Here is a 23,850-nt window from a genome sequence, read left to right on the forward strand (position 1 = left end):
GTTTGACAACAAAATCAAAGATAATGTCACAGACTGAAATAGTGTACAAAAGGCCTCGAAGGTTATATCACAGGCTGAAAATGGTGTACTACGCCTTCCGCTAATAAGCGTGTATAGCCACGAAGACTTAAAACAGGAGCAGTGTGGTTGTAGCATGGGACTGGGTGGCGTTTCGGTGGTATGGTAATAGATGGAGACCACCTTCCTCAGGTACTAAGATCTTCAAATTCAGCCCCTATAAAAGCAATGAAATGCAATGTCCACCAAATATGGTAATCACAAAAGGACATGTAGAAATGCTGCAAGTCTTTCTAAAGTGGGAGATGGGGAAAGATAAATACCAGTGTATGGTAAGAAACATCAGGCCTGTGCCCCCCTATAAATGGCTTACAGTGGCCCCATATAGGTATTAGCATACGAAGTAACCCGAATATTACAAGAATCCCCCGTGAAGAGGTGAAAAAAAATGTGCCGTTTAGAAGGAGATTATAGTGAGAAGAAGTCACAGAATCAGGTCTTCAGTGCCATGCACAAAAAACCAAGCAAAGCCAAAAAAGGAAACTATATAGGTAAACAGGTGTTATGAAAGAACTGCATGGCATCCCAATAGAAAGGGGATAACTCACAACAACTCCATAGGTGTAAAACAAAAACATACCTAAGGCGGCATAAAGAGTGCCTGCAGGGGAATCACGTCGCAATCAGTGTGTTGCGACAAAGTAACACAATGGGTGCTGTCCGCTCTCAAATGTGAAGGCACATCTGTAGATAACCAAGCAATTCAAACATTCATTCACAAACTACCATAAGTTACAGATACGAGCAAGGCTCGTATAGGGTGCGCTGAAACTAACCTGTGCTTATTTGCAAGAAGCGCGTTGTGCAAATTCAACGCCGGAAAAGCAGGGAACCAAGTTTTTTATCAGGTTCCATTGCACCGTGTAAGCAAGAAATGCAGAGGGTCACGTCGTGGCTGAAACGACAGACGCAGATGTTTTAGAGGCTCTGACAGATACAAACTAATTGTACACAAAATGATTTGCAGTAGGATACTTTCTTCTAAAGACTCCTCCGAGTATCGTCAAGTAACCGCCGGCCTGGAAGCTAAGCGTCGGTACGAAGACGCCGAGTAAATGCACGGTTTACTCTTCCAGGGGCGTGGTCTCAGCTCAAAGAATGCATGTATATAGAAAGAGGACTGAAACCACCAATGCTGTGCCTCTAGCAAAGCTCTGCTTCGTTCTTAGCGGCATGGTTGAGCTCATACCGGTACTATTAGGTCCAGTCTGTGTGTATCCCCCCCCTGCTGGATTATTAAAGGCGAACTCAAGCTTAAAAGAGGAAGTAAATACTGAAAAAGTATAAATGTATACGGCGGCCGCGGCAGTCAGCTCTGCAGCGTTCATATGCTCATGTGTATATATGATAGCACACCAAGGCAGAACGTACTATGATGTATAGAAGGGAACCAAAAAGGAAAAGGCCAGGGGGTAACTATTTTGAAATAAAATCAAGTGCTCAGTGGAAAATGATGCATAAAGTAAGCAGCGTTTTGGAGATGACACTTACTATTAATGCATCAACGAGCAATGAGGCTTGGGATGTATTGTAATCTATACTAAGCGTCATCCAAAAGGGGCTGGCTAATACCGCACCCTAAGAAAGAAGATCAAATTTACCGCCAAGTTGGAGACGCCTCAATGAGACCATTGGCGATTGTATCCAATTCGAAAATCCAACGTGCCTCCTTATTAGATAGTGCCTGGGATGGGTTGGGGGCATTTTTGACAATATTAACCACCCACCATCGTAAGTCTTCCGTGGTGTGACCATATTCCATATAGTGGCACACTAGGGGTGAGTTGATCGTTTTACAACGAATCCTAGAGCGATGTTCCGTGATTCTGGTGTGGACCGGCCGTGTGGTTTTACCTATGTATTTGAGCCCACAAGGACACTCAATGCAATAGATGGCCCACGCAGTCTTGCAGTTTGAATAGTGGCGTAACTCCCAAGGTTTGCCATGCACCAGGAATGTTTTAGTCCTAACTGTAAATTTGCAGATAGAGCAGGTGCCACAGGGAAAATGTCCCGTCAATGGGCGGGGATCCCAACTTGTTGTAGAGGATCTCGAGATTTTTTGTGAGGAAGATGCAGGGACCAATTGGTCCTTTAAGTTAAGTTCTTCTGTCTCTTCATTGCAAATATTGGCAGCGGTTCTGCTGGTAGAGTTAGCTGGGCCACCGACCAATGTTTTTTAATAGCTTTTTTGATAAGGAAGGCATGCGGGCTGTAAGTGAGAGCACTTACTAGATAACTTAGTTATCGTTTGGCGCAGTATCCTTTGGTAGTAGTAAGGTGTCTCGGGGAGTAAATATTGCCATCATAATCCGCTATAGATGTGCCGTTTCTTCTTATTCGCAAAAACTGAGAATAGGGTAAGTTTTTGTTTAGAGTGCGTGGATGAAAACTGTCAAAGTGCAATAAAGTATTGCGATCTGTAGGCTTGGTAAAAAGAGAGCAGACTAACTGGTTGGCGTGGTGCTGGATAAGTAAGTCAAGAAAAGGAATTTGGATGTTACTTTTGGCATGGGTGAATTTAATGGTACGGTGGCATGAATTCAGCCACAGCAGAAAGTAGTCAAGTTCTTCAGAGGTGCTATGCCAAATGAAGATGATATCATCTATATACCGCCTCCAATTCTCAATATGTTGGCGGTAGGGGTTCAGATCAGAGAAAATGAATTTGGTCTCAAAATCGGACATGAAAATAATTGCCAGGCTAGGGGCAAAGGCAGCCCCCATGGCCGTTCCTTGGGTTTGCTCATAGAACTGGTTTTGGTATTTAAAGTAGTTCTTAGTAAGTGCCAAGGAGACCAGTTCCATGATGAATTCAGTGGGGGCTTTATATCTCAGTGTGGAGTGAGTGAGATTGTTTCTCACATTCCATAGCCTCATCGTGTGGGATGTTAGTATAAAGCGCTGTGGTGTCAAGCGTGACTAAAAAAACTGGTGGATGGATCAAAGGCCTTGCCTTCGAACAAAGAGATAACCGAGGTGCTATCCGTGAGATATGTCTCAGTTTGCTGGCTAATGGGCTGTAGGTAATTATCAATGAATTGGCAGACTGGTTCCAGGACGGTCCCACAGCCTGCCAATATAGGTCTACCTGGTGGTTTTACTGGGTCTTTATGAATTTTTGGAATTGTGTAGAATTTGGGAATAGAACAATCTGGTTTATTAAGAAATTGCGCTTCTTTAGGGGTGATCCAGTTCCGCTGCAAGGCATAGTCCGTGATTTCTAGGATAGACTTCTGGATGTCCTTTGTGGGGTCTTTACGAAGGAGGCGGTAGCAGTCTGGTACATTAAGAAGGTCTGAGACCATAGTACGATATCGTGTCTGGTTCAATATTACTATGCCTCCGCCCTTATCCGCAGTTTTAATAACAATGAAAATTGTTACTGAGGGATTTTAGGGTGTGTCTCTCTGACTGTGACAAATTGTAACAAGTGGACCTATGTTGTTTTTGTAAATTTTTAAGGTCTCTTAGGGCACATTTCTCAAATGTGAGAAACTCATTAGGCATGGTGTTATCTTCCGGAGTAAATGTGGGAGGAGGATGCATGCCCGTTTCACTTTCATCTGATACATTTCGTTTGTCCGAAAAGAAGATCTTAAGCCTCACTGACCTGAAGAATCTTTTAATCTCAGTGTGAACACTGAACCAGTCCATAGGGTGTGTAGGGATAAATGTAAGCCCTTTAGTCAGGACTTGCAATTCCGTCACAGAGAGTGGAATTTGAGATAAATTGAATATAGGTAGGGTTACTGACTCTTTGTTCCTCCTCCTGCGATAACGAGGACGCCTCTGGGTTCGCCCCCATGGTTGAAATTGGGGAGGGAACCAGCCTGGGCCGGTGCCTCGGGAAGGGCCTACCCCTAAAAAAGGTTGTGGGGGGCCTTAAAACAGATTGTAAAAGGGACGGTAATAGAAATCACCGTCTGACCCTGATGAGTTACTGCTACTGCCTGAGAATGTCACTCGGCGTTGTTTTTGTGCAGCACCCGTTTGGTTCCTTTGACTTGCAGTATTGGCCGTGAAGTTGGGGTCAAGGTATGGGTAGACAAACTCTATTTTAAATTCTGAAATGTCCTTAGCTAATTTCTGTGTCTTTTTGGCCAAAGTGGTATCTTTGAATTCTTGAAAAGATTCATGAATTTCAGCTAGTTTGTCCTTAGCGTTCATAATTGAAGTATCATTAACAAACAATTGTTCCGCTAAATCTAGTTGCTGTTGGACAATATCACTGAGTCTTTGAGCTGTGGAGATGGTAAGTACCATTAAATCGCGACTACTTGTCGCGATGTAACTAAAGTTGGTCTTATATTCTTGATCATCTAAGAATACACATGGTTCATTCCGAACGATTAATCCAGCAGGAATAATATTCTTTTTCAGATACTCCTTGAGGAAATGACCATGCAAGGTAGTACGAAAGTTCTTCTTTTTAAGTTTAAGTAAGTCGTTAGCAGTGTTAGAATTAGTTGCCGTCTCACCTAGACCCGTAGGGTCAAGTAAACTTTACTTTGATGCAAGTAAAGTAAACGCTGATATTCCTTGCATTTTAGAATGCAATAAACTATGTTCACTACACACCCCCATCTAAAAACATATCCTGTTCCGCAAAAAGGAAAACGTTGTAAAAGGAAACTAGTTCAAACAGAAATGCAACAGGATGTCACTGCAAATCCCCCAAAGAGAGTAAAAGAAACTAATACTTCATCAATTAATACAACCAAAGAAGACTATTACTCAAAGTAACTCAGGTACTACTTCAAAGAAGCAACACACACTACATAAATTGACTTGGACACAGAACTATCTGGTCCATTCAAATTTTCAAATATAACTGGTGTAAACTGCTATGCAAATGTAGCAATCAATATTCTATTTCAATTGCCACCAATTATTGACAACATTTACTTACACAGTACAGACCAATTGTGTTTGCAAATGTTAGTCCTGCATGGAAATGCAATGAACAATCCCGACAACACAAAGTGTTCATGGAATAAGACAAGAATTGGACTTCTGTGCTGGAATGGTGAAATTTACTATAAACTCACAAGAAGATCCACAAGCATTTCTAATATACTACCTACAAGTACTGGAAAATAATAACATACCTAAAAATGAAATCTTCCAGAGTTCATGCATGTGGAAACATACATGCACTCTGTGCAACAATATTTAATATGAACAAATCCCTAATGAACGTTGTGCATGTATCCATACCCAACTGTGAATCCTTTCAATTTCAGCAACTTGTACAAAATGCAAACCATGGCATATTATGTACTATCTGCAATTCAGATAATCGCTCCACCTTAGTAATACAAACACATATTAAGTACATAATATTAATGCTTCTACGTTACAATGCAGATGGTACCAAAAACAACTGCAAGCTGGCTGGATTCACACAAGGTCAAGTATCGCTTGGTAAGAAAACATTCACAATAATAGGTATAATCTACCGCACAGGAGCCACAACCAATGCAGGTCACTACACTGCATATATAATAATAAATTGTGGATGGTTCGAATGTAATGATAGTACCATTACTCTAAAGCAGAGATTACCATCAAATCTTATAAACTCTTATTTAATCTTCTTCAAAACCAAAATTGAATAACTAATCTGTATTTAAACATTAACAAAACTTAAATTAGAAAACTATAAACAGAATACGCCAACAGGTATCTAACTGCCCCAAGATTCTATAACAACCAAATAAATCAATACCACTATTAACTAATCTGTGCATAAACATTAATAAAACTTCAATTAAAAAACTATAAACAATTAGAATACGCCAACAGGTATCCAACTGCCCCAAGATTCTATAACAAACAAATAGATAAATCAATACCACTAATAACTAATCTGTGCATAAACATTAATAAAACTTCAATCAAAAAACTATAAACAATTAGAATACGCCAACAGGTATCTAACTGCCCCAAGATTTTGCAACAACCCAACAGATAGATCAACAACTTGAGAATATAAATAAAAAGTATAATCAGTTACAATTCAACAAGTATCTAACAATCTGCAACAAGCCAACATTAGCCAGAAACAAGTAAACACTGAAAACGTAAAAATAAATGTACTGTACCAAAAGGAAAAAAAGGTTTTTTTTTAATCCAACATGGATTTTTTTTTCGCCCCAACGATTTAACAACAAACACAAAAACTGAGCAAATTGCACAGTACACTGGTTTGTAATCTACTAAATATGAGGGTCGAAATGAATCAAAAATGTAATATAAGTCCTTACACACCAACATGATCTTTTCTTTTTTCACAGAAATTGACAAAGAATAGATGTGCTCCAGTTACCAAACCAAACAGTTAGTATATTATAATAAGTACAACTCATAAATACTGCTCCATAACACAACCATTGAAGCAAACATGTAACCGTACACCACAATGCAAAATGTTTACTTCCATGGATATGTTATACTGCAGTGCTTGTTACCAAACTCTACAATCTTAATTGCATGATGTACCCAAAACTTCACATACAAACTATACAAATCAAAAAGTATATAAACTGTAGATTTGCAAATATTTCATACATATTCAATTCTATGGGCGTGATCTATGGGTGTGATATGCTGCCAGGTTGTGGCCAGCGCCTAGAGTCTTGGGTGCATGGCTTATGGCCTTTGGCCATGCACCCAAGACTCTAGGTCCTGGCCACAACCACCACAGCATATCACACCCATAGAATCAAACATTTTAACCATGCAATAAGGGCATTTTTTTTATGTCCGCGGACACCTAACGTGTTCTAAGAACAGTTTTATTTTGCTTGGTACAGCACAGACAGATATAGAGTCCTTAGGACACCTCCATTTTGATTGCTTACGGACATCCTGGACATCGCGCCTGTTCTTAGAACAGTTTCAACTTGCCTGTGGACATTACAGACAGGAAATGGTGTCCTTAGAACACCTCAATTTTGGTTAATTGTGGACATCCCGGACACCAAATATGTTCTTAGAACAGTTTCAACTTGCCTGCGGACAGCAATAGTGTCCTTAGGACACCCCCATTTGCCCAATTACGGACATCCCGGACAGCGTGGCTGTCCGCGCATAAAACAAGCACAACAGGGGTGCCTGTCACCTAAATAAATACATCATTTGACCCATCTCTTACTCCCCCACCCACCCCAAATGCTCTACACACCAACACAATTGCCAAAATTGTATTTCTCCACCATGTTTCACCGTGCTGTCCGCGGACACAAGATGGCGGGCGTTTCCGAAAAATCGGACGCACTCCACCACGCTCTTCACCATCCAATCAGCGAACACGTCACATGTCCACAGGCATGACGTAAGCCGGTTAGCCAAACAGGACACTGTCCGCAGAGCGAACAGGGAAATGTGTCCGCGGAGCAGACAAGATATCATGGTCGTTTAAAAAAAAAACTACTTGACGGAGTTTCACCAAATTTTAAAAAACACGCTTTCGGGACCAAGCCGCTGCTCCTAACAAATCTGGTGACAATCCGTCCAGGGGTTTGGGCTGTAGGTGTGAGCAAAGTTTTTTCCCCATTCAGTCTATGGGGAAAAAAAGAAGTTTTGGGACCCCCCTATAACTCCCCCCGCCCCCCCGACCAAACCTCACCAAACTTTGCAAACAAATTCAGAGTGGGCCATATACTTTTTTTGTAAAGTTTGGTGTGGATTCGTCCAGGGGGAGCTAAGTTATAAGCCACCCAAAAAGTGCTCTTCCTGTGTAGTTATGGTTAAGTTGCTATTCCCATAGGAAGTGCACTTTTATATATATATTACAACATAGGTCACTTCACCGTTAAGCAGAAGGCAGAAGAAAACTTCATCTTGGCCACCAGCAACACTGCTCAGCAGGTAGGCGAAGAGATTAATGTGTCTAACGGGGTCTGAAGCAGAGCGTCCTCCCTTTCAGCAAGACTTCAACACCCGGGGTTCAACATCTCACAACTTTCTCTGTGATGCCCTCTCGTTTATGGGGCATCCCCCCGCCCTTCTCAATTGCGTTCTGCCCTCGGCCGAAAGGCAAATCACAAGTCGAAGAGACAGAGGGTGAAAAAATACATTTAGAAGTGGAAAAACCCAGCACTCCTCTCTTGCATGCATTCCCAGACCTCTTGTCATGCACCTGCAGTGCGCTCGGTCTCCGCTTCTGTATTCGTCCTTCAATGGACAATACAATAACTATTCTCTGCAGTCAGTCCACTCGCATAATATCTTCGTGACCTTGCTCTGTTTTCCCTGCTACTTGCTTATTCTCTGAGGCCCGTGGAAACGCATACTTTATTACTGCAATGGGAGAGGAGTGTTCAAAATGGCTGTGCATCGACACAATGTTATTCTGGCTCACATCTTTCACACTAGCATTACACCACGCCCCACTCCCCGCATTTCTTGTTACTGCACTTGCACGATCCGAATGACACAAGGCCTAATAAGACTTTTTGTTTTTCTTCATCCCCATTCTCCCCACACCCCACACCCCCGAATACCCCAACTCTTGTCTTGTTACACCTTGAAACACCCTTTGCTGTATAGGCACATTAAAAATACACAATAAATAAAATTATAACATTTCCATTGGGGGGTTGTTCCAATTCTACAGGGCCCTGTGTGCCTAGCCAGAGAGCCTATTGGAAACTGGACTTCCAGACTGGCCTTGTGTCTGTGCGTTTGTCCAAACCTGAAACATTATTTACTTATTGTAAATATTGCTTGGCAAAACCAATCATAATGAATATATTTTAAATAATTGTATCGTGTGACCCTTCCTTAGTGGTATGGTAAAATTATTTACTGAACATCTTAACAATCCCTTCACCTTCTCAAGAGTTATCTTAAATGTTCAGTCACACAACTCTTGTAGTATAAGCATAACTTAGAAAACATGCACTCTCAGCCAAGCTAGGCTGATATATCTGGGCACTGGAAATAAGGCCTAATTGTAAGGGGCTGGGGGAAGGTCCTCAGAGCAAGCTCTAATGCAAGAGTTACAAGAACGCTCCCCAGGTCCGGTGCTATTGTGGGAAAGAACCACTGTGCCAGGGTGCATGGAGGAAGTCCTATAAAAACCCCTTTCCACCTTTTGAGGTATGTCGGAATGACTGCATTCACCAATTCAATCCCCCACTTCCTCTGAAAGAGAAGGTTCATAGAGTCAGGTCTATCGGAAGATGTGAAAAACAAAATGCATCTTTCTCGTTGTAGGAAAATCAAGATCATATTACAAGAGTTGCTTTTCCCAAACGTACAAATTACCTTCATAATGGAGAAGACGATCATAAAGTAGTAAGAATAATGCATGGGATTGGTATTCCTTTACATCCAGCAAAATCTACTGGATGGGCATCTGCTGGCTGATAAAAAGAGCAACCTGTGGAAGACTATTTTTCATTTTCATGCCAATCACTGTAATGCTGGGCAAATATTTAGTTATACATGCAAACATGCTAAGTAACGGAAAGAAAATTCCAACAACACAATGCAAGTTTAGAAAAACCCACAAAAGATGGCAAGAGATTTTTAAAAGGAGTGAAAGGTGCAAAAAAAAGTCAGATCACCACAGATGAAAGAGCAAGTCCATTCTATCTGCAAGAAATGCAACATTGGGAAAGCAGAAAGGAGACTGGGCAAAAGGAGGACATGTCACCGACAGGTGGAACAAAGAAGTGGAGCATAGAGCTTAAGAGTAGAGGTTTATAAAATTAGGTCGGAGGGACGAGAGTGAGTTAATCAAAGGGTACATTTAAATACAATACAGAGAAAGTGAGACTGTAGGTCAATGAGAGATACACGAGACATACCCTGAAAAGCATAGAGTTGAAGACAAACTGGAAAGGTAATGTACATATGCAAATGCACATAGAAGATTGAAGCAATAGCCAGGAGGAGAGAAATAAGGGCTGGGTGAAAATAAGGTTAGTAGAATTAAAGAATATTTAAAGTTATACTAAAAGCTAAATAGCATCTGTAAGAATGAGCAACTGGAGATACATAAGTAGCAAAAGTATGTATTGATAGTGCAGAATTCGATTCATGTTGGGGGGGTTCGGTTATCACATTTTATGAAATCCCCAATTTTGTTTTACCTCTTGGTTATCTATGATCTAGGGCTCTCTCTTTGTGGTCTCAGGGACTTCTGCTGAAGCTCCCCAATCACTGTAACCATTCTTCCTTTCTGGCAAGATCAGTATAGTTTCCAATTATTATTTGTTAGATTAAGTCAAATGTAATAAAATATTTCATGTAATAAAATATTTCATATTTCTAATCAAAGTAATCAGTCTAATGCTTTGGAGAAGTCGGCTTCTTTGAGGAGACTGGCAGGTCTTCCTATTGCAAGGTTTCCTTCTACTTATGTAACTCAAGCAAACAAAAGTAGCCTTTTCTCAACTTCTATAACAGGGCTTGTGGTCATGGGCAAGTAACACATTTAATCATGTTTTGGTCGTTAGAAGAATGAGTTTATTGCCTCGCCCCATTTTCTTAGATCAGTGAAGCAAACCTAGTGAGACCAATTCAGTTTAATACTTATTTTGCATCATAAACAGTACTTTTATTTCTACGCATAAAGGTCAAGGGAGTCAATGTAGGATTCCAGTTACTGTTTTGAACCCAAAATGTCGGGATACCCAACCACACCAACACCCACAGAAGAATCTGTAACCCCGCCGCCCAAAAAGCTCGATTTACTCCCACAATTGTGCAAAATGCACCTTTGCACCTTTGGTCCCCACATAGCACCACATTTATTTCAGCAAACATTAAAGCGAAAAAAAATGCTAAGTCACATAAATTACTTTTTGGATCGAGAATTATCAATGAATAAAAGGTGTGCACTTTTTTTTAAGGCTTGAAAAACAATCCACTTCAAAAGTACTTCTGGGCAATTGCGTAAGCCTGAGGGACACCTCCAGATCCATCCTGAAAAGTCACTCATTAAGTCACAACAACCCAGATATTTGGTGCAGACCACATTGTTTTTATTACATTCAACATTGTTGCTCTATTGATCGGCAAACCTTCATTGTGAACCCAAATGGCTTCTAAAACCTCTCTAGATGCTGCTAATGAGAAACCTTAAGCCACAGAGGCACCTGAAAAGTGTGTGTATATTATATATAGAGCAGGTTTTAAATATCCTGCTTCTGGTTAAAAGCATACTACCACAGACAACGAATGAGAAGCAAGCTACATAATTCAACGGTGTGTCGCCCTTTATTAAAACACAGAAACCTAAGGTCCCTTGAAAGCTCATATTCAGCTTTGTTCCCATACACCTACTTTCAAGAAAAGCATCTTTCAGGCCTGCTGAGACACCACAAAGATAATGCAAATTGTGCAGTGGTAGCTTGCACGGATGGAGTCATCAATGGTACCACTGACTTCACCACCTTCAATATGAAGAATTCTAATGTTCATCAAAGCAGCAGACGTTGCCAGTGCCAAAGCATCAACAATTTCTTGGCTTATAAACGATGGAAAGATTTAGAAAAGAAATTACAAGTCAAAATAAACAGTTTGTAGTGGGTTTTAACAGGGTCGCCAACTATCTTTCTTACCTGCATCAATGTTCGGGAAGAGAATCAGCGTCTTCTTGTTAAAGGAGATGAGAGCATCCAGAGTGAGTTCGAACATCTTTACAGAATGTTTAATATCAGTAGTCACTGGGTGCTGGAGGGCCACGATGTACTCCTCAGGCTTCACGTTACTGCCTATTTGAATGAACACAAATGTCAACAACATGACAATAAGTGGGATACCAACAATTATTTTTGCAAGACCCTGTCTCAATGGATGCATACCTAAATGCAATATTTCAAATACTTTGCAGGGATACCAATGTCAACCTGAATTTGTCATCTTCAATGAATCATATGTTGCTGATTGTTCTTAAATTGTACTCCCTAATGGCCACGAGTGTCTTAATAAGTTTGAACGTTTGCCGCCACCTAATTTCACAAAGACTGTCACACTTCTTAACTGACACAACCATGTGCTAATCCAAACACGTAATCTGAAGTGCTTCTGGTGGGAAGATGTGCTCCCTGCAATAGGACATAGAAATCTGTATCAAATTCTTGAGCGCAAATAAAACTGGTTCAGCATATTGTAGCAATGACTAAACGATCAGACTCATGGTGCAAATGGAGATTAAAAAACAGTAAAGATACAGACATCCTTACATATAAGAAAATCTTCTGATGAAGAAGCCAAATTATGTTCCAGCTGGAAGCTAAATGAGAGTAGATGACATTCACATGCATTCTACAAAGAAGCCCAAACCTACGATTTGTCACATAGCTTTTGTCAGTCTTTATCCCACAACTAGACCATAACTCCTACAATAGAAAACACAGCAGCAAGTGCTCTATGGTAGATTAACAGCAGATGAGAATCACAACATATAACAAATCACCCCAGATTAAAAATAATTCGGTGAATGCAAAAGAGGTGTCAGAAAAGTGAAAAGGGGAAGGGACTAGCCCAACGAGTTTAGTAAAGGGTAAAGCAGCATGTCACCTCAAGGTTACCAGTGGACCCCAGACGTCAGCAGTGGCAACATTTCTTTGCTCTTTGAAAGGAGGTGGGAAACGAGTGGGTGGTCTCCTTAGGAATCTGTTGTTTTCAATACACTATGCCCCAACAATGTAACTAATAGGAAATTATGTTACCATTTCTCTCGAGTTTTTGGCAACAGGGACCGAGTCAGACACTTTGGGGAGAGGTTTGTTCTCCCTCTTGCTGTTCTTGGGTGCCTTTTGTTTTTTCAGAGCATGGAAATTGCAACATTCAAAATCTGGTAGCTTTAAATCTTCTAAAACAAATGCTTAAATATATTCATTTGATGTGCCCGTAAATACTTACTGTACAGTTTTTACCTTCTTATCGGGAATTATTAGCTTGGAGGGTTGCCAGAAAACAGCACACGAAGCCACATCAAGGAGCCTTAAACCGTGCATTTCTTTTCCCAGTCACATTAATCCACAATTGTAACCTCAGGAATAAGCATAGCGTGCAGCCTTATCCTGCTTAATAGCATTATGCTTTTTTAGTTAGGACAACCCAAGCAAATTGATATCAGGCCTTAAAAAGGAAGCGTTCTAGGCAGATCATGAACACCAGTCTGACAAAATAAATGAAGAAACATTAAAATAAATGCCACCCACCTAACCATGCATGGATAATACTCATGTAGTCTTTGTTCTTGGCATCCAGGAGTTTGTCGTATGAAGGGCACCCAGCTAATAGAATGCGTTCATGATCCTCACACATGGCAATCAGGTGCTGCTCAGCGCTTCTGGTGCAGCACACATGGTAATGCGCCAGTTTGGAGATGGCATGCCGGATGGAGTCATCAATGGTACCACTGACTTCACCACCTTCAATATGAAGAATTCTAATGTTCATCAAAGCAGCAGACGTTGCCAGTGCCAAAGCATCAAACCTATCACCGTGGACGATGAGGATGTCCGGCTTCAGGCGGTTCAGCACATCAGGAAGTTTCACCAACGCAAGTCCAACTGACTCTACCATTGAGGCTTCATCCTCTCCCCTCACAATTGTGTGCAATCTTGCCTGGATGTCAAAGTCATCTTGTTCGATCATACGATATGTGTTTCTAAATAAAAGAGGTGAAATAAGCTTGATCAAATGTTACGTTATACAAAACATGAAAATAAAAATGGAGAACCAGAACAGTACTAACGAGCGTTTTTATTGAATCAATCAATTAGCCGCACAAATCAGCACAACATGCATACAGTACAAATGGCAGAGGTGGGGGAACACAGTTTGGGAATACATGACTGAGCTAGAACATACACATTCATAAATATCCATTAAGTGGTAATCCACCTTTGGCACGCCCAACTTTTAGAGTACCTGAATTAGGGTTTCCAAAACATGAGCCAATGATTCATTGTATTTTGAACAGCGCTGTCTGTGTGGCCAGGCTGATAACAAAATAAATCTGCTATTAACTGTCAGATGTTTCAATACACAAGAGAATGATTAGATTGTTTTTGATATTTATGCATACTGAGGACCGAACACAAAAAAGACTGTTCGATTTTGTGCGGCCTTCAATATGTAGAAATTGCAAATATTCCATACCTGCAATGGTCTTTGACGCTTGCATCTGTTTAGATTCACATGCTTTGCATAGACCAACATTTAGTGATTGGAGCAGAGCATCGCATGACTTGTTTTCAAACTTTGAAAAGTGATGTCGACCCCAACCCCTCCAACAAATCCGATCCCCTGGCCAGCCCATACAAGCACGTTTATTTGTAAATTCCTTTCCTCCGACTACGTCCCCTTCCCTGCCAAATGCCATCCCTACCCACATTCTTGACACACAACAGGCAGACAAACACGCACACATGTAGCACACACACTCTTTACCCCAGGCACCTGCATCTCCCCTCTTCCGACCCGGCCGCGACAATCAGTCCCTGTGCGTCGCAGGGGCCTACAGTTAGATTTAGAAAGACGGTCTCCGAGCAGTCTTTCGAAAATAGTCTTTGGAGAAATAGATTTTATAATGGATTTTATAATATCGATTTCTTCACTTAGTATCAATGATTAGGGGTGGTGGAGAACTCCAGTAATTTCTTTTTTTTAACTGTGCTCCTTCAGCCAAATCATCTAGGTCTATGACGCTTACTACAGGGCATTATACAAATTGTTCAATCTTCGCTTTAACTCTTTTTATTACACTATAACAAAAAACAGAAAGGACAGCAGGTAATTTCCAGACATTCAAGGTCAAATGAAAGCAGCAACAATGGAACAGGCAGCATCATTGAGAGTAATCATCAGTCAAAGTCTCTAAGGTGTTGGAGGTGCGGCATGCACCGGACATTAGATAGGCGACGCAAGGCCCCAGATATTCTTCTTCCTAGCAGAAGGATGCAAAGTGACACAATATTCGACCTCTAGATCATAGTAGTACAACATATCAGTTTTACATTGGTCATGCAGTGAGGAGGACCCCTACCCCACACCATGGTGACTTCTCACCAGTACCAGTAGGAGGCCCAAGAGATGTTGAATATGCCCGGCCACCTCTTCCGTGTACCCCAACAGAGCAACCATATGGGAGGGGGCAATTCTTTCTTCCACAATCTCACTTATAGTATCAATGACCTGTGTAAAGAAAGCATAAATACAAGTGTGTAAATGTGGCCAGTGAAAAACCACATCTCAGGCATGCATCAGTCGTCTCAGGAAAGACCTTGTGCAGGTCAACAGGGGTAAAGTAAAACTGGTGCAGAAATTTAAAGCGGATCAACTTGAACCTTCTACTGATGGCCATCCTTTTCGTCTGAGCGCAGCAATACTTCCAAACATCGTATGTGAAAGGACATCAAGGAGCTCTCCCACTTTTCGCCGCAGTCTTCAGCCCAACCCACTGTCTTATCGATTATGCTTGCTGTGAGACACCAAGAGGTGTCTCACCTGCTAGTTCCCGGGGATCCCACTCTTAGGTGGCTAGGGCATGGACATCTCCTTTGAATCCAGACCCTGGGGGCGGGCCAGTGCCAGAGGATCACTTCGGTGAGGGGTTTTTGCGGCGTGGGCGGGAGGGAGGCGCCGAGACAGCCTATGGTGAGACGCGGTATCCCCCCTTTCCCGCACACCTAACCCATCCAATTTCATAGGATTCCCTGATGTCCCAAGTCCCAACTTCCCCCAACCCCCTTCCACACAAACACAGGCCGAGGAAGAGGGCAACTGAGTGTAACAATGCTAACTCTAATACATCACATTGGCCATGTCCCGTTAATTGGGTCAGGCAAAGTCAGGCACTTGACTAAGTGCATACATCGGATACCAATTAGCTCTCCTCAAACAGATAAAAGGCGGAACAGAGTGACACTCTAAGCAAAGGTGGAACACAAGTAAGAGCAGAACCTCCGGGTCTAAGGCAAACCTACTGGAGCAGAGCAACGGACCGTGGCATGCAGAAGGTTGTTGCCGCCAAAAGGCCACAAAAGATATGTGCAGAAGGCAGAATCCCTGAACTGAAAGCTGCATTCCAAGGACGCCAGAGACCCTCCCAGGTGAACGGCAGTGTTGGGGAGACAAAGCCAAGCCGGTGGTACTAACCTTGACTCGCAAATTGGAAGAAAGTAAAAGACAAGAAACGCAAACAGCCGGTGAGTTGGCAAGTGAAGCGAGAGACCGGTTTGTGCTAGAGAAAGAATGGAGTGGCAACATTATATCGCCAAAGTGAAGGCTGCACGCGTGTGGATGAGGCGCGAAGAAAGCCAGACCTGCGAATGAACTTTGAAATAACGATAGCTGGAAGGTTAGCGATACTAAATAGCGGAGTGGTCCGGCAAAAGTAGCCCACTCGAAAGTCTCAATGAAAGGTAGATGGTTGTCTCAATAAAATAAATGAATTGAAAAGCAAGGTGATTGAAGTTAACCCCGGGAGAAGGGGAATGTGAAAAGCTGAATAGCGAACAACTCAGACCAGAAAGCACTGCAGTAAATAAGGGGAGTGAGAGTTGAAAGCTGGAAAGTCGAAGTGGTCCTGGGGAGGTCTGTTGCAAAAACCACACACATTGGAAAGTCTTCAACATCAGGAAACGGTCCCAGCCTGACTGAGGGAGACTGGAAGTATAATAAGTTAGGGGAAAGTAACCCCTGCAAGTGTTGCAAACTTTTTACTGCGAAAGGTCTGAGCACAACAGAGGGGGACAGTTGTGAACTTTTTGTTAAACTGTGTTTGTTGAAATCAGAAAGCAAGAATTTAACGTGCAAGGTCAGTTGTGCCATCGATCCATGTTCTGAACTACCTTGTGTTAAGAACCTGAGCCAGAGTGCATTGTCTTGTTTACAGGGACCGCCTTACCCTTTGCTGTCCAACGTGGGGAGGAGAGCATACTCTGTCACATTATTATTTTGAACACTGACTTTCCTTTAGAAGAACAAGTTACTTACTGGTAACATTCTTTCGACTGGTTGTTCCTCCAACGCATTCCACATCTTTGACATGTAATGTACACAGCTGTGCACGGAAACTTTTTTTTGGCAGAGCGCGTCCTGCGTCGAGTCCATGTCCATGTCCCTCAAAGGCCTCCGTCGAGGACGACGTCACAGGAGGTTATTAATAGGACGCACGATGCCCGTAGACTCAGTTTAAGTTTTTTCCCCTCAGAACGTGTGGCACCAGTCGGATGTCTGGACTGCACTTAGCATTGCGGAAAACAGAAGCTGCAATTGCATAGGAAGTTCTCCTGAGGGGCAGGCTGGGAGGGCGATGTGGAATGCGTTGGAGGAACATCCAGTCGAAAGAACGTTACCAGTTGGTAGGTAACTTGTTCTTCTAATGGATTGTGTCCTCCAACGCATTCCACATCTTTGACAGACTCGCAAAGCAGTACCAGTAAATGGCGGAGGAAAAATAATTTAGAGTACCCAATTAGAATGCAGAATAAAGAACCACCTTCTCAAAGGCAATATCCTGACCATGGATTGCATCCTGGGAATAATGTTTTACAAATGTATGGCTTGAAGCCCAAGTAGCGGCATCACAAATATTCCTAATAGGAATACCCCGCTGGAGGGCGGTGGAAGTAGCCATGCCGCTAGTGGAATGAGCTCTCAACCCATCAGGAGGGTCTTTACCCGCCAACCTGTAACACTCTGTAATGGTAAGGATAATCCACCTGGACAAGGTATGTTTGGTAACAGCCTGGCCCAATCAGTGACCAGCATATCCTACAAAGAGTTGATCGTCCACTCTGACCCTGGACATCCTAGAAGTTTAAAAGCTAAGAGCTCTCCTAGGATCCAACTGATGGAGACGCTCCTCTCCCTTACTAGTATGAGGAGGAGGGTAGAAGATGAAGAACCACCTTTTGACTCAAATGATATTCAGGAGACTACCTTATGTAGAAAAGAGGGATGTACTCGCAGTACAACCCTGTCCTTGTGAAACACAGTAAAGGGTGGCTTAGATGAAAGTGCCTGCAAAGTAACCGCAACCAAGAACAGTCTTGAAGGACAGTAATTTCAAAGGACAAGAGTGCAGAGGTTCAAACAGCGCACCCATGAGAAACTTCAAAACCAAATTCAAATCCCAAACCGGCACCTGGAAGGGTGACGGCGGAAATACATTAGTCAGTCCTTTAAAAAACTGGGAAATCAAAGGAATCTTAAAATAAGAACATTCTTCAGACGAGTGCTTAAAGATAGACAGCGCCGCCAGGTAACCTTTAAATGGTATCCACTTGAAGGCCCCTGTGGGCCAAAGATAGCAAGACAAAATCATAGGAATGGAGCACTGAAAAGGATCAACATTGTGACCGCTGCACCAGTCGCAGAACTTGCGCCAACAGTACAGGGATTTTGTTGCAGGCCACCTGGCCCACAGCAACGCCTCCATCACGTCATCTGGGAGGTCCCAATCCTTATACCTCAACCTTTCAGATACCAAGCGTGAAGGTTGAGAGCCTTGACCTCTGGATGGAGAACCTGACATCCCCCCCCCCACCCCAGTACACCCCAGCCCCACCCCCTCGCGAGAGCAGATCCTCTCGGTGGGGAAGACGGCGTGGAGGACAGATGGACATTTCCAGAAGGTCAGGGTACCACGCTCTCCTTGCCCAATCCGGAGCGATGAGGACCATGTGTGAACCGAACCTCCGCAACACTTGAGGAATGATAGGGACTGGAGGAAACGCGTACAGCAGTGGGAATGACCAATCCACCACAAACGCGTCTCCTAAGGCTCCTCTTGGAGGAAATTCCCTTGAGCAGAATCTCTCGCACTTCCGGTTGATACTGGTGGCGAAGAGATCCACTTGTGGGGTTCTCCAAAGGGCTAAGATCTCCTGAAGGACTTCCTGGGCCAACTCCTGCTGCTCAGAGCGTCCACCGCCGCATTTTCGTCTCCGGCCAGATGAACCGCCGAGATGGAAATTTCCTGCTGCATGGCCCAGAACCAGAGCTGCATTGCCTCTCTGCACAATGGAAGTCACCCTCCCCTCCCCCCACCCCCATTTTTGTGGAGGTAATGCATGGCCACTGTGTTGTCCGTCATGACCAGGACACGCTTCCCCGGGCATAAACGCCTTCAGGGCCAGCCTAATGGCCCTCAGCTCTAACAAATTGATGTGTAGTCTGGACTCCGAAGGAGACCAACGACCACTGGCGGTAAAGTCGTTGCCATGAGCGCCCCATCCTGTGAGGGAAGCATCCGTCACTACCGTCACCTCTGGCCACGGTTGCCATAACTGTTCCCCACCTCATGAGTTTCCCTTCGTTGGCCCACCAGAGAAGATCCTGGGAGACCGAGAGTGGATTCTGAACAAGATCCAACATCTTACCGGAGAACTGCGACAACTGCATCTTGAGAGCCCACTGCAGGGATGTCATCCGCAGCCTAGCCTCTGGCACCAGAAAAATGCAGGATGCCATGAGGCCGAGAAACCTTAAGAATTCGAAAGCCAGGAGGCTCTGGGCATTTTGAAACTTGTCCACCATCTGCACAATGTGATGAGCCCTTACCTTGGGAGGCAAACACTTCCCCAAGGACGTTTCCAACACAGCCCGATGTACTGGAGCTGTTGGGAAGGTGTTGGTGCGACTTCTTGAAATTCAGGGAGAAGCCCAGCCTGTGGAGGGTGCGGCAGGTCACACAGATGATCCAACGCTAGCTCGGGAGAGCGTGCCCGGATCAGCCAGTCCAGGTAGGGGTAGACGTGAAGCCCCACTCCCCCACCCCCCTTGCCTGAGGTACGCTGCCACCACCACCATGAGCTTGGTGAAGACCCTCGGGGTGGAGGTCAATCCGAATGCCAGGACCCGAAACTGAAAGTGCGAGTCGCCAGCCGCAAACTTCAGGTACTTCCATGTGCAGATCCATCCCACACACAGGAAGTAAGCATCCTTGAGGTCCAGAGACACCAACCAATCCTGAAGTTGAAGGGCCTGGAGAAAGAGTGACCATCTTGAACTTGTCCTTCCGGAGAAGTTTGTTCAACCAACTCAAGTCCATGATGGGTCTCAATCCCCCGTCTTTCTTTGGGATCAAAGAATAAGGGGAATACCATCCCCTTGTTCCTCTTCACTACAGACACCAGTTCTATGGCATCTTTCTCCAGCAGGGACAAGAATTCCTGTGCAAGGAGCAGATCCGGACTCTTCAAAGATTGGTTCCCCTGTGGATTGTCGTGGGGCCGCCGAAGGAAGGGAAGGCAGTAACCGTGGGCAATGGTCTCCAGAACCCACGCATCTGAAGTAATGGCCCACCATTCTTCGAGATGCTGAGACAGTTTGCCCTGCAACCGGTGAACCATGGGACATGGCCTCACGACTGTTTGGAAGCAGCTGCAGCAGTGCCTGAAGGCAAAGAGGCAGCTGTCTGAGCGGCTTTGGCACCACAATTTCCCTGACCACCACGGGTACTTTTTCACTGGCCCCTTTGACTGGCGGCCCCTCACGTTCTACCAAAAGAGTAGAAACGAAAAGGAACCTCCCCTCCACTGCTGTCCCCTGCGACGAAAAGGCAGAGGTTGACGCACCGCAGTGCTTAAAGATATCACCGCATCTTTTGAGGTCTGCAACCTCTCAAGGCTCTCGTCAGCTTGCTGCCAAATAAATGTGTGCCATCAAAGTGCATGTTCAGAAGACTGCTTTGCACATCCGGAGCAAACCCCGACTTCCGCAACCACGCAAATCTGCATATAACTGTGCTCGCAGCCATGCACCGGCACACACTGTCAGCCGTATCCAAACCTGACTGAAGTGCCTCACACATGTCATCCTGCGCGATAGCAAGGAAACCATCCCTTTCTTCCCCCTCTGGAATATGCTTAGCTGCAAAAGATACTCAATTCCATAGAGTGCGTGTAAACTTTGCCAAGGGACACATGGAGTTGGCCGATTTCAAGGCCATGCTCTCAGCAGAAAACACCTGCCCAACCGTCAAAGCGCTTTTCGTCCCTATCCAGAGGGATGCAAGGGTACGCCGCCTGCCTCGAAGTGGCCGTAGCCGCCTGAACCACCAAACTCTCAGGAGCGGGGTGTGTAGATAAATAGCTGGGGTCGCTAACGGAAGGGCGGTATTTCTTGGTCAAGGACTTAACAGCCGGAAGAGAAGCCGAGGTTCGCTAAGCAGCTGCCACCCTTTTCTGCAAGGAAGGATGAAAAGGCAAAACTGGGTCAGAGGACGGACCCTGATCTAAAATGTCTGTCAGATCGTCCTGCACAAAGTCTTCAAGAGGACTGGACCAGCCCAGATACTCCGAGACCCGTGACATGAGCCTTCTGTACGAAGACTTTGCATGAGCCCCAGGCTCAGGTCTACCAAAGTCCACTTCCGGGGAAGTGTCCAACCCACTGGCATCATGTAGGGACTGTCAGCTCCTCCAACTGACTATCACCAGAAAATTGTGGAGCCTCATCCAGTTCCCCACGGTCCTCAAACTCAGACCTCTCCCCCTCTTTGTAAATGTCAGCCAGGGGCAGGTGAAACCCAGGTCCAGTGAGAGAAGAGGGCCTGGAGGCCACAACTAGCCGCACAGACTTCGACGTAGCCTGCCTCGGAGGATCCACGATGTCCGGGAACTACAAAAAGGAACACTCTGAGAAAAAATCCCCAAAGGCGCCGAAAGCGGCGAAGGCTTTGACATCGAGAGCGTCGACAACCTCGACATCGGGAGCGCCAAAGGCTTTAGCGTCGACAAAGTTGCCGATGGTGTCGTGGGCTGGTATGACGGCAAAGCATCGACGTCTGAGTCGGACGGACACAGCGCCGACCGAGTCGATGCTGGCATCGAGCCCTCCATAGGTAGCTGCGGTCTCGCTGGGGACGAGGACCGAAACCTAGAGACACATCTCTTGCAACCTTTCAAAATTCCTTGTCCGTACGGGACCTCGACGGCTCCCGGTGTGTGTCGCGTCGCGAACCCGAGCCCGAAGGCGTGCGAGCCACGGAACAAGACCGATCCTGGCCGGCTTCATCAGAAGGCGCAACCGGAATCGTGTCCTGCGATTGAAAAATCACCATCATGGATTTCTAAAACGCCGCCCATTCCTCCAGAGTCGAGGAATTCGTAGGGCACGTAACCTTCCTCGGCGCACCATCCTCCAAGGAGGACAGGGAAGGCGACTGGTGACGGCACCTCGAGTGCCGGGACGAGGAAGACGAGTGGCAGGAACCACTCCGGGACAGAGATCCCCGGGAATTCTTCCGACGCGGAGAGTCACCCCTCGAGTCGTCGGTGGAAACCCCTTTGGACTTGGACTTAGAAGCACGGGACTTAACAGGCTTCGAGCCCCTACCTACCTGGAGCTTCCGCTCCCGACAGGCCTTGGTAATCAGCAACTGGCATTTCTAGACGTCGTCTGTGTCGTCAACTCGCTCAGGCACCACAAACAAATGTGGTGGGGGGTTGGTGAGCCACATCTTCGACTTGCAGTCACGGCAGGTCTTAAAGCCAGACAGCAGAGTCGGGGGTCGAAGAGAAGGACATCTTCTACGAAGAAAACACATGAGGCGAGCCGAGTCTCACAAAGTAAACACGTTTGCAGAAAAAACAGAACTGTGGCTACGGGCGCCGTGCGTCCTATTTATAACATCCTGTGACGGAGGCCATCGAGGGACATAGACCCGACGCCATTGATGCAGGACGCCCTCTGCCGAAAAAGTTTATGAAGTGCACATTACATGTCAAAGATGTGGAATGCATTGGAGGACACAATCCATTCAAAACATATATTCCTTTTCACACTTTTTGTACTAAGTATAGGGTAGGCATTAGGTTGTTAGCATAGGCCATTTTGATTTGACAGACACAACTAGGACTGTTTGTTTATGATTTGATGGTCGAGACTACTCCCATCATAGCTATAGTGCAAAGTAGGAGTTTCTCCAACCCCATTGAAACTTTAAAGGTTTTCCCTTACATTACGTACAGCCTAGACACCAACCTTGCAATATTCTGAGTACTGACCAATCCATGCAAAACAGGGGCAGTACGGGGCACCATGCGAAAGGAGGTGAACCATTCCTTCAACACATTTCACAGCCTAACATATAAAATCACATCCAGCACTGGGGTGCCACCCCTAAAACAGATCAATCGTTAAGAATAGCCCCTGGGGAAAGACATCCTGCCAGCATGAGATACCCATCTTAGCCATGCATAGTGTGTAAACCATTTCACTAGTCAGCGAGATACCAGGGATATGCAACAGGCAGGATGGAGGTGTGTAACTCTTCCTGACGCAATCTTCCCTCAATGCGTGGTCAAGCCTTGCAAGTGATCTCAACAATGATTTTGGCTTTAGCTATGCGCAGCGGGAAAAGTCAGATCATTGCCCTTAAGAGTGACTAAGTTGTAAGCGCTCTCTCAATCTGGATATCTTTTCCGTCAGGCAGTGGGTCGTACCAATATGCAAGGAACGGTGCTTGTGTGGCAATTCAATAGCTTGCAGGATCTAGGCGTGCCAGCCTACCCAGTCCAGTGGGGAAATCAGCTTGCTCCAGTGTATCTGGGTCTGCCTACCTGCCAGATGAAAACGTTCATATTTTTTTTTTTAAAAGGAAGGGGGGGTGGGGAACATTCAGGAATGTATATAGGAACCTAAGGAGGATCACCATTTTAATCTAAGATATCCGTCCATACAGCAACAATGGTAAATCCTTCCACCTCTCCAGTGCCGATTCAGCCGGAGTGAGTTTTACCATATAGTTCTCCTAGTACAACATCCTGAGGGACCGTGCAATCACCA

At 44.7% G+C, this 23,850-nt stretch overlaps 1 protein-coding gene across 4 annotated transcripts in view; it reads right to left on the bottom strand.

The window, feature by feature from the left end:
• The window catches only part of GNE (glucosamine (UDP-N-acetyl)-2-epimerase/N-acetylmannosamine kinase), a 540,721-nt gene that overhangs the window by 357,138 nt on the left and 159,733 nt on the right, over positions 1-23,850 (bottom strand). For all 4 annotated transcript variants that reach the window (XM_069630467.1, XM_069630470.1, XM_069630469.1 and 1 more), the window contains 2 exons: positions 13,266-13,717; positions 11,658-11,810 (listed from right to left, as the gene is read on the bottom strand). In XM_069630467.1, the coding sequence (XP_069486568.1) occupies positions 11,658-11,810; positions 13,266-13,717 (605 nt within the window). The remainder of the gene's footprint in view (positions 1-11,657; positions 11,811-13,265; positions 13,718-23,850) is intronic.

Source organism: Ambystoma mexicanum, chromosome 6q (assembly GCF_040938575.1).
Source record: "Ambystoma mexicanum isolate Mex_15411 chromosome 6q, UKY_AmexF1_1, whole genome shotgun sequence".
Classification (NCBI taxonomy): Eukaryota; Metazoa; Chordata; class Amphibia; order Caudata; family Ambystomatidae; genus Ambystoma; species Ambystoma mexicanum.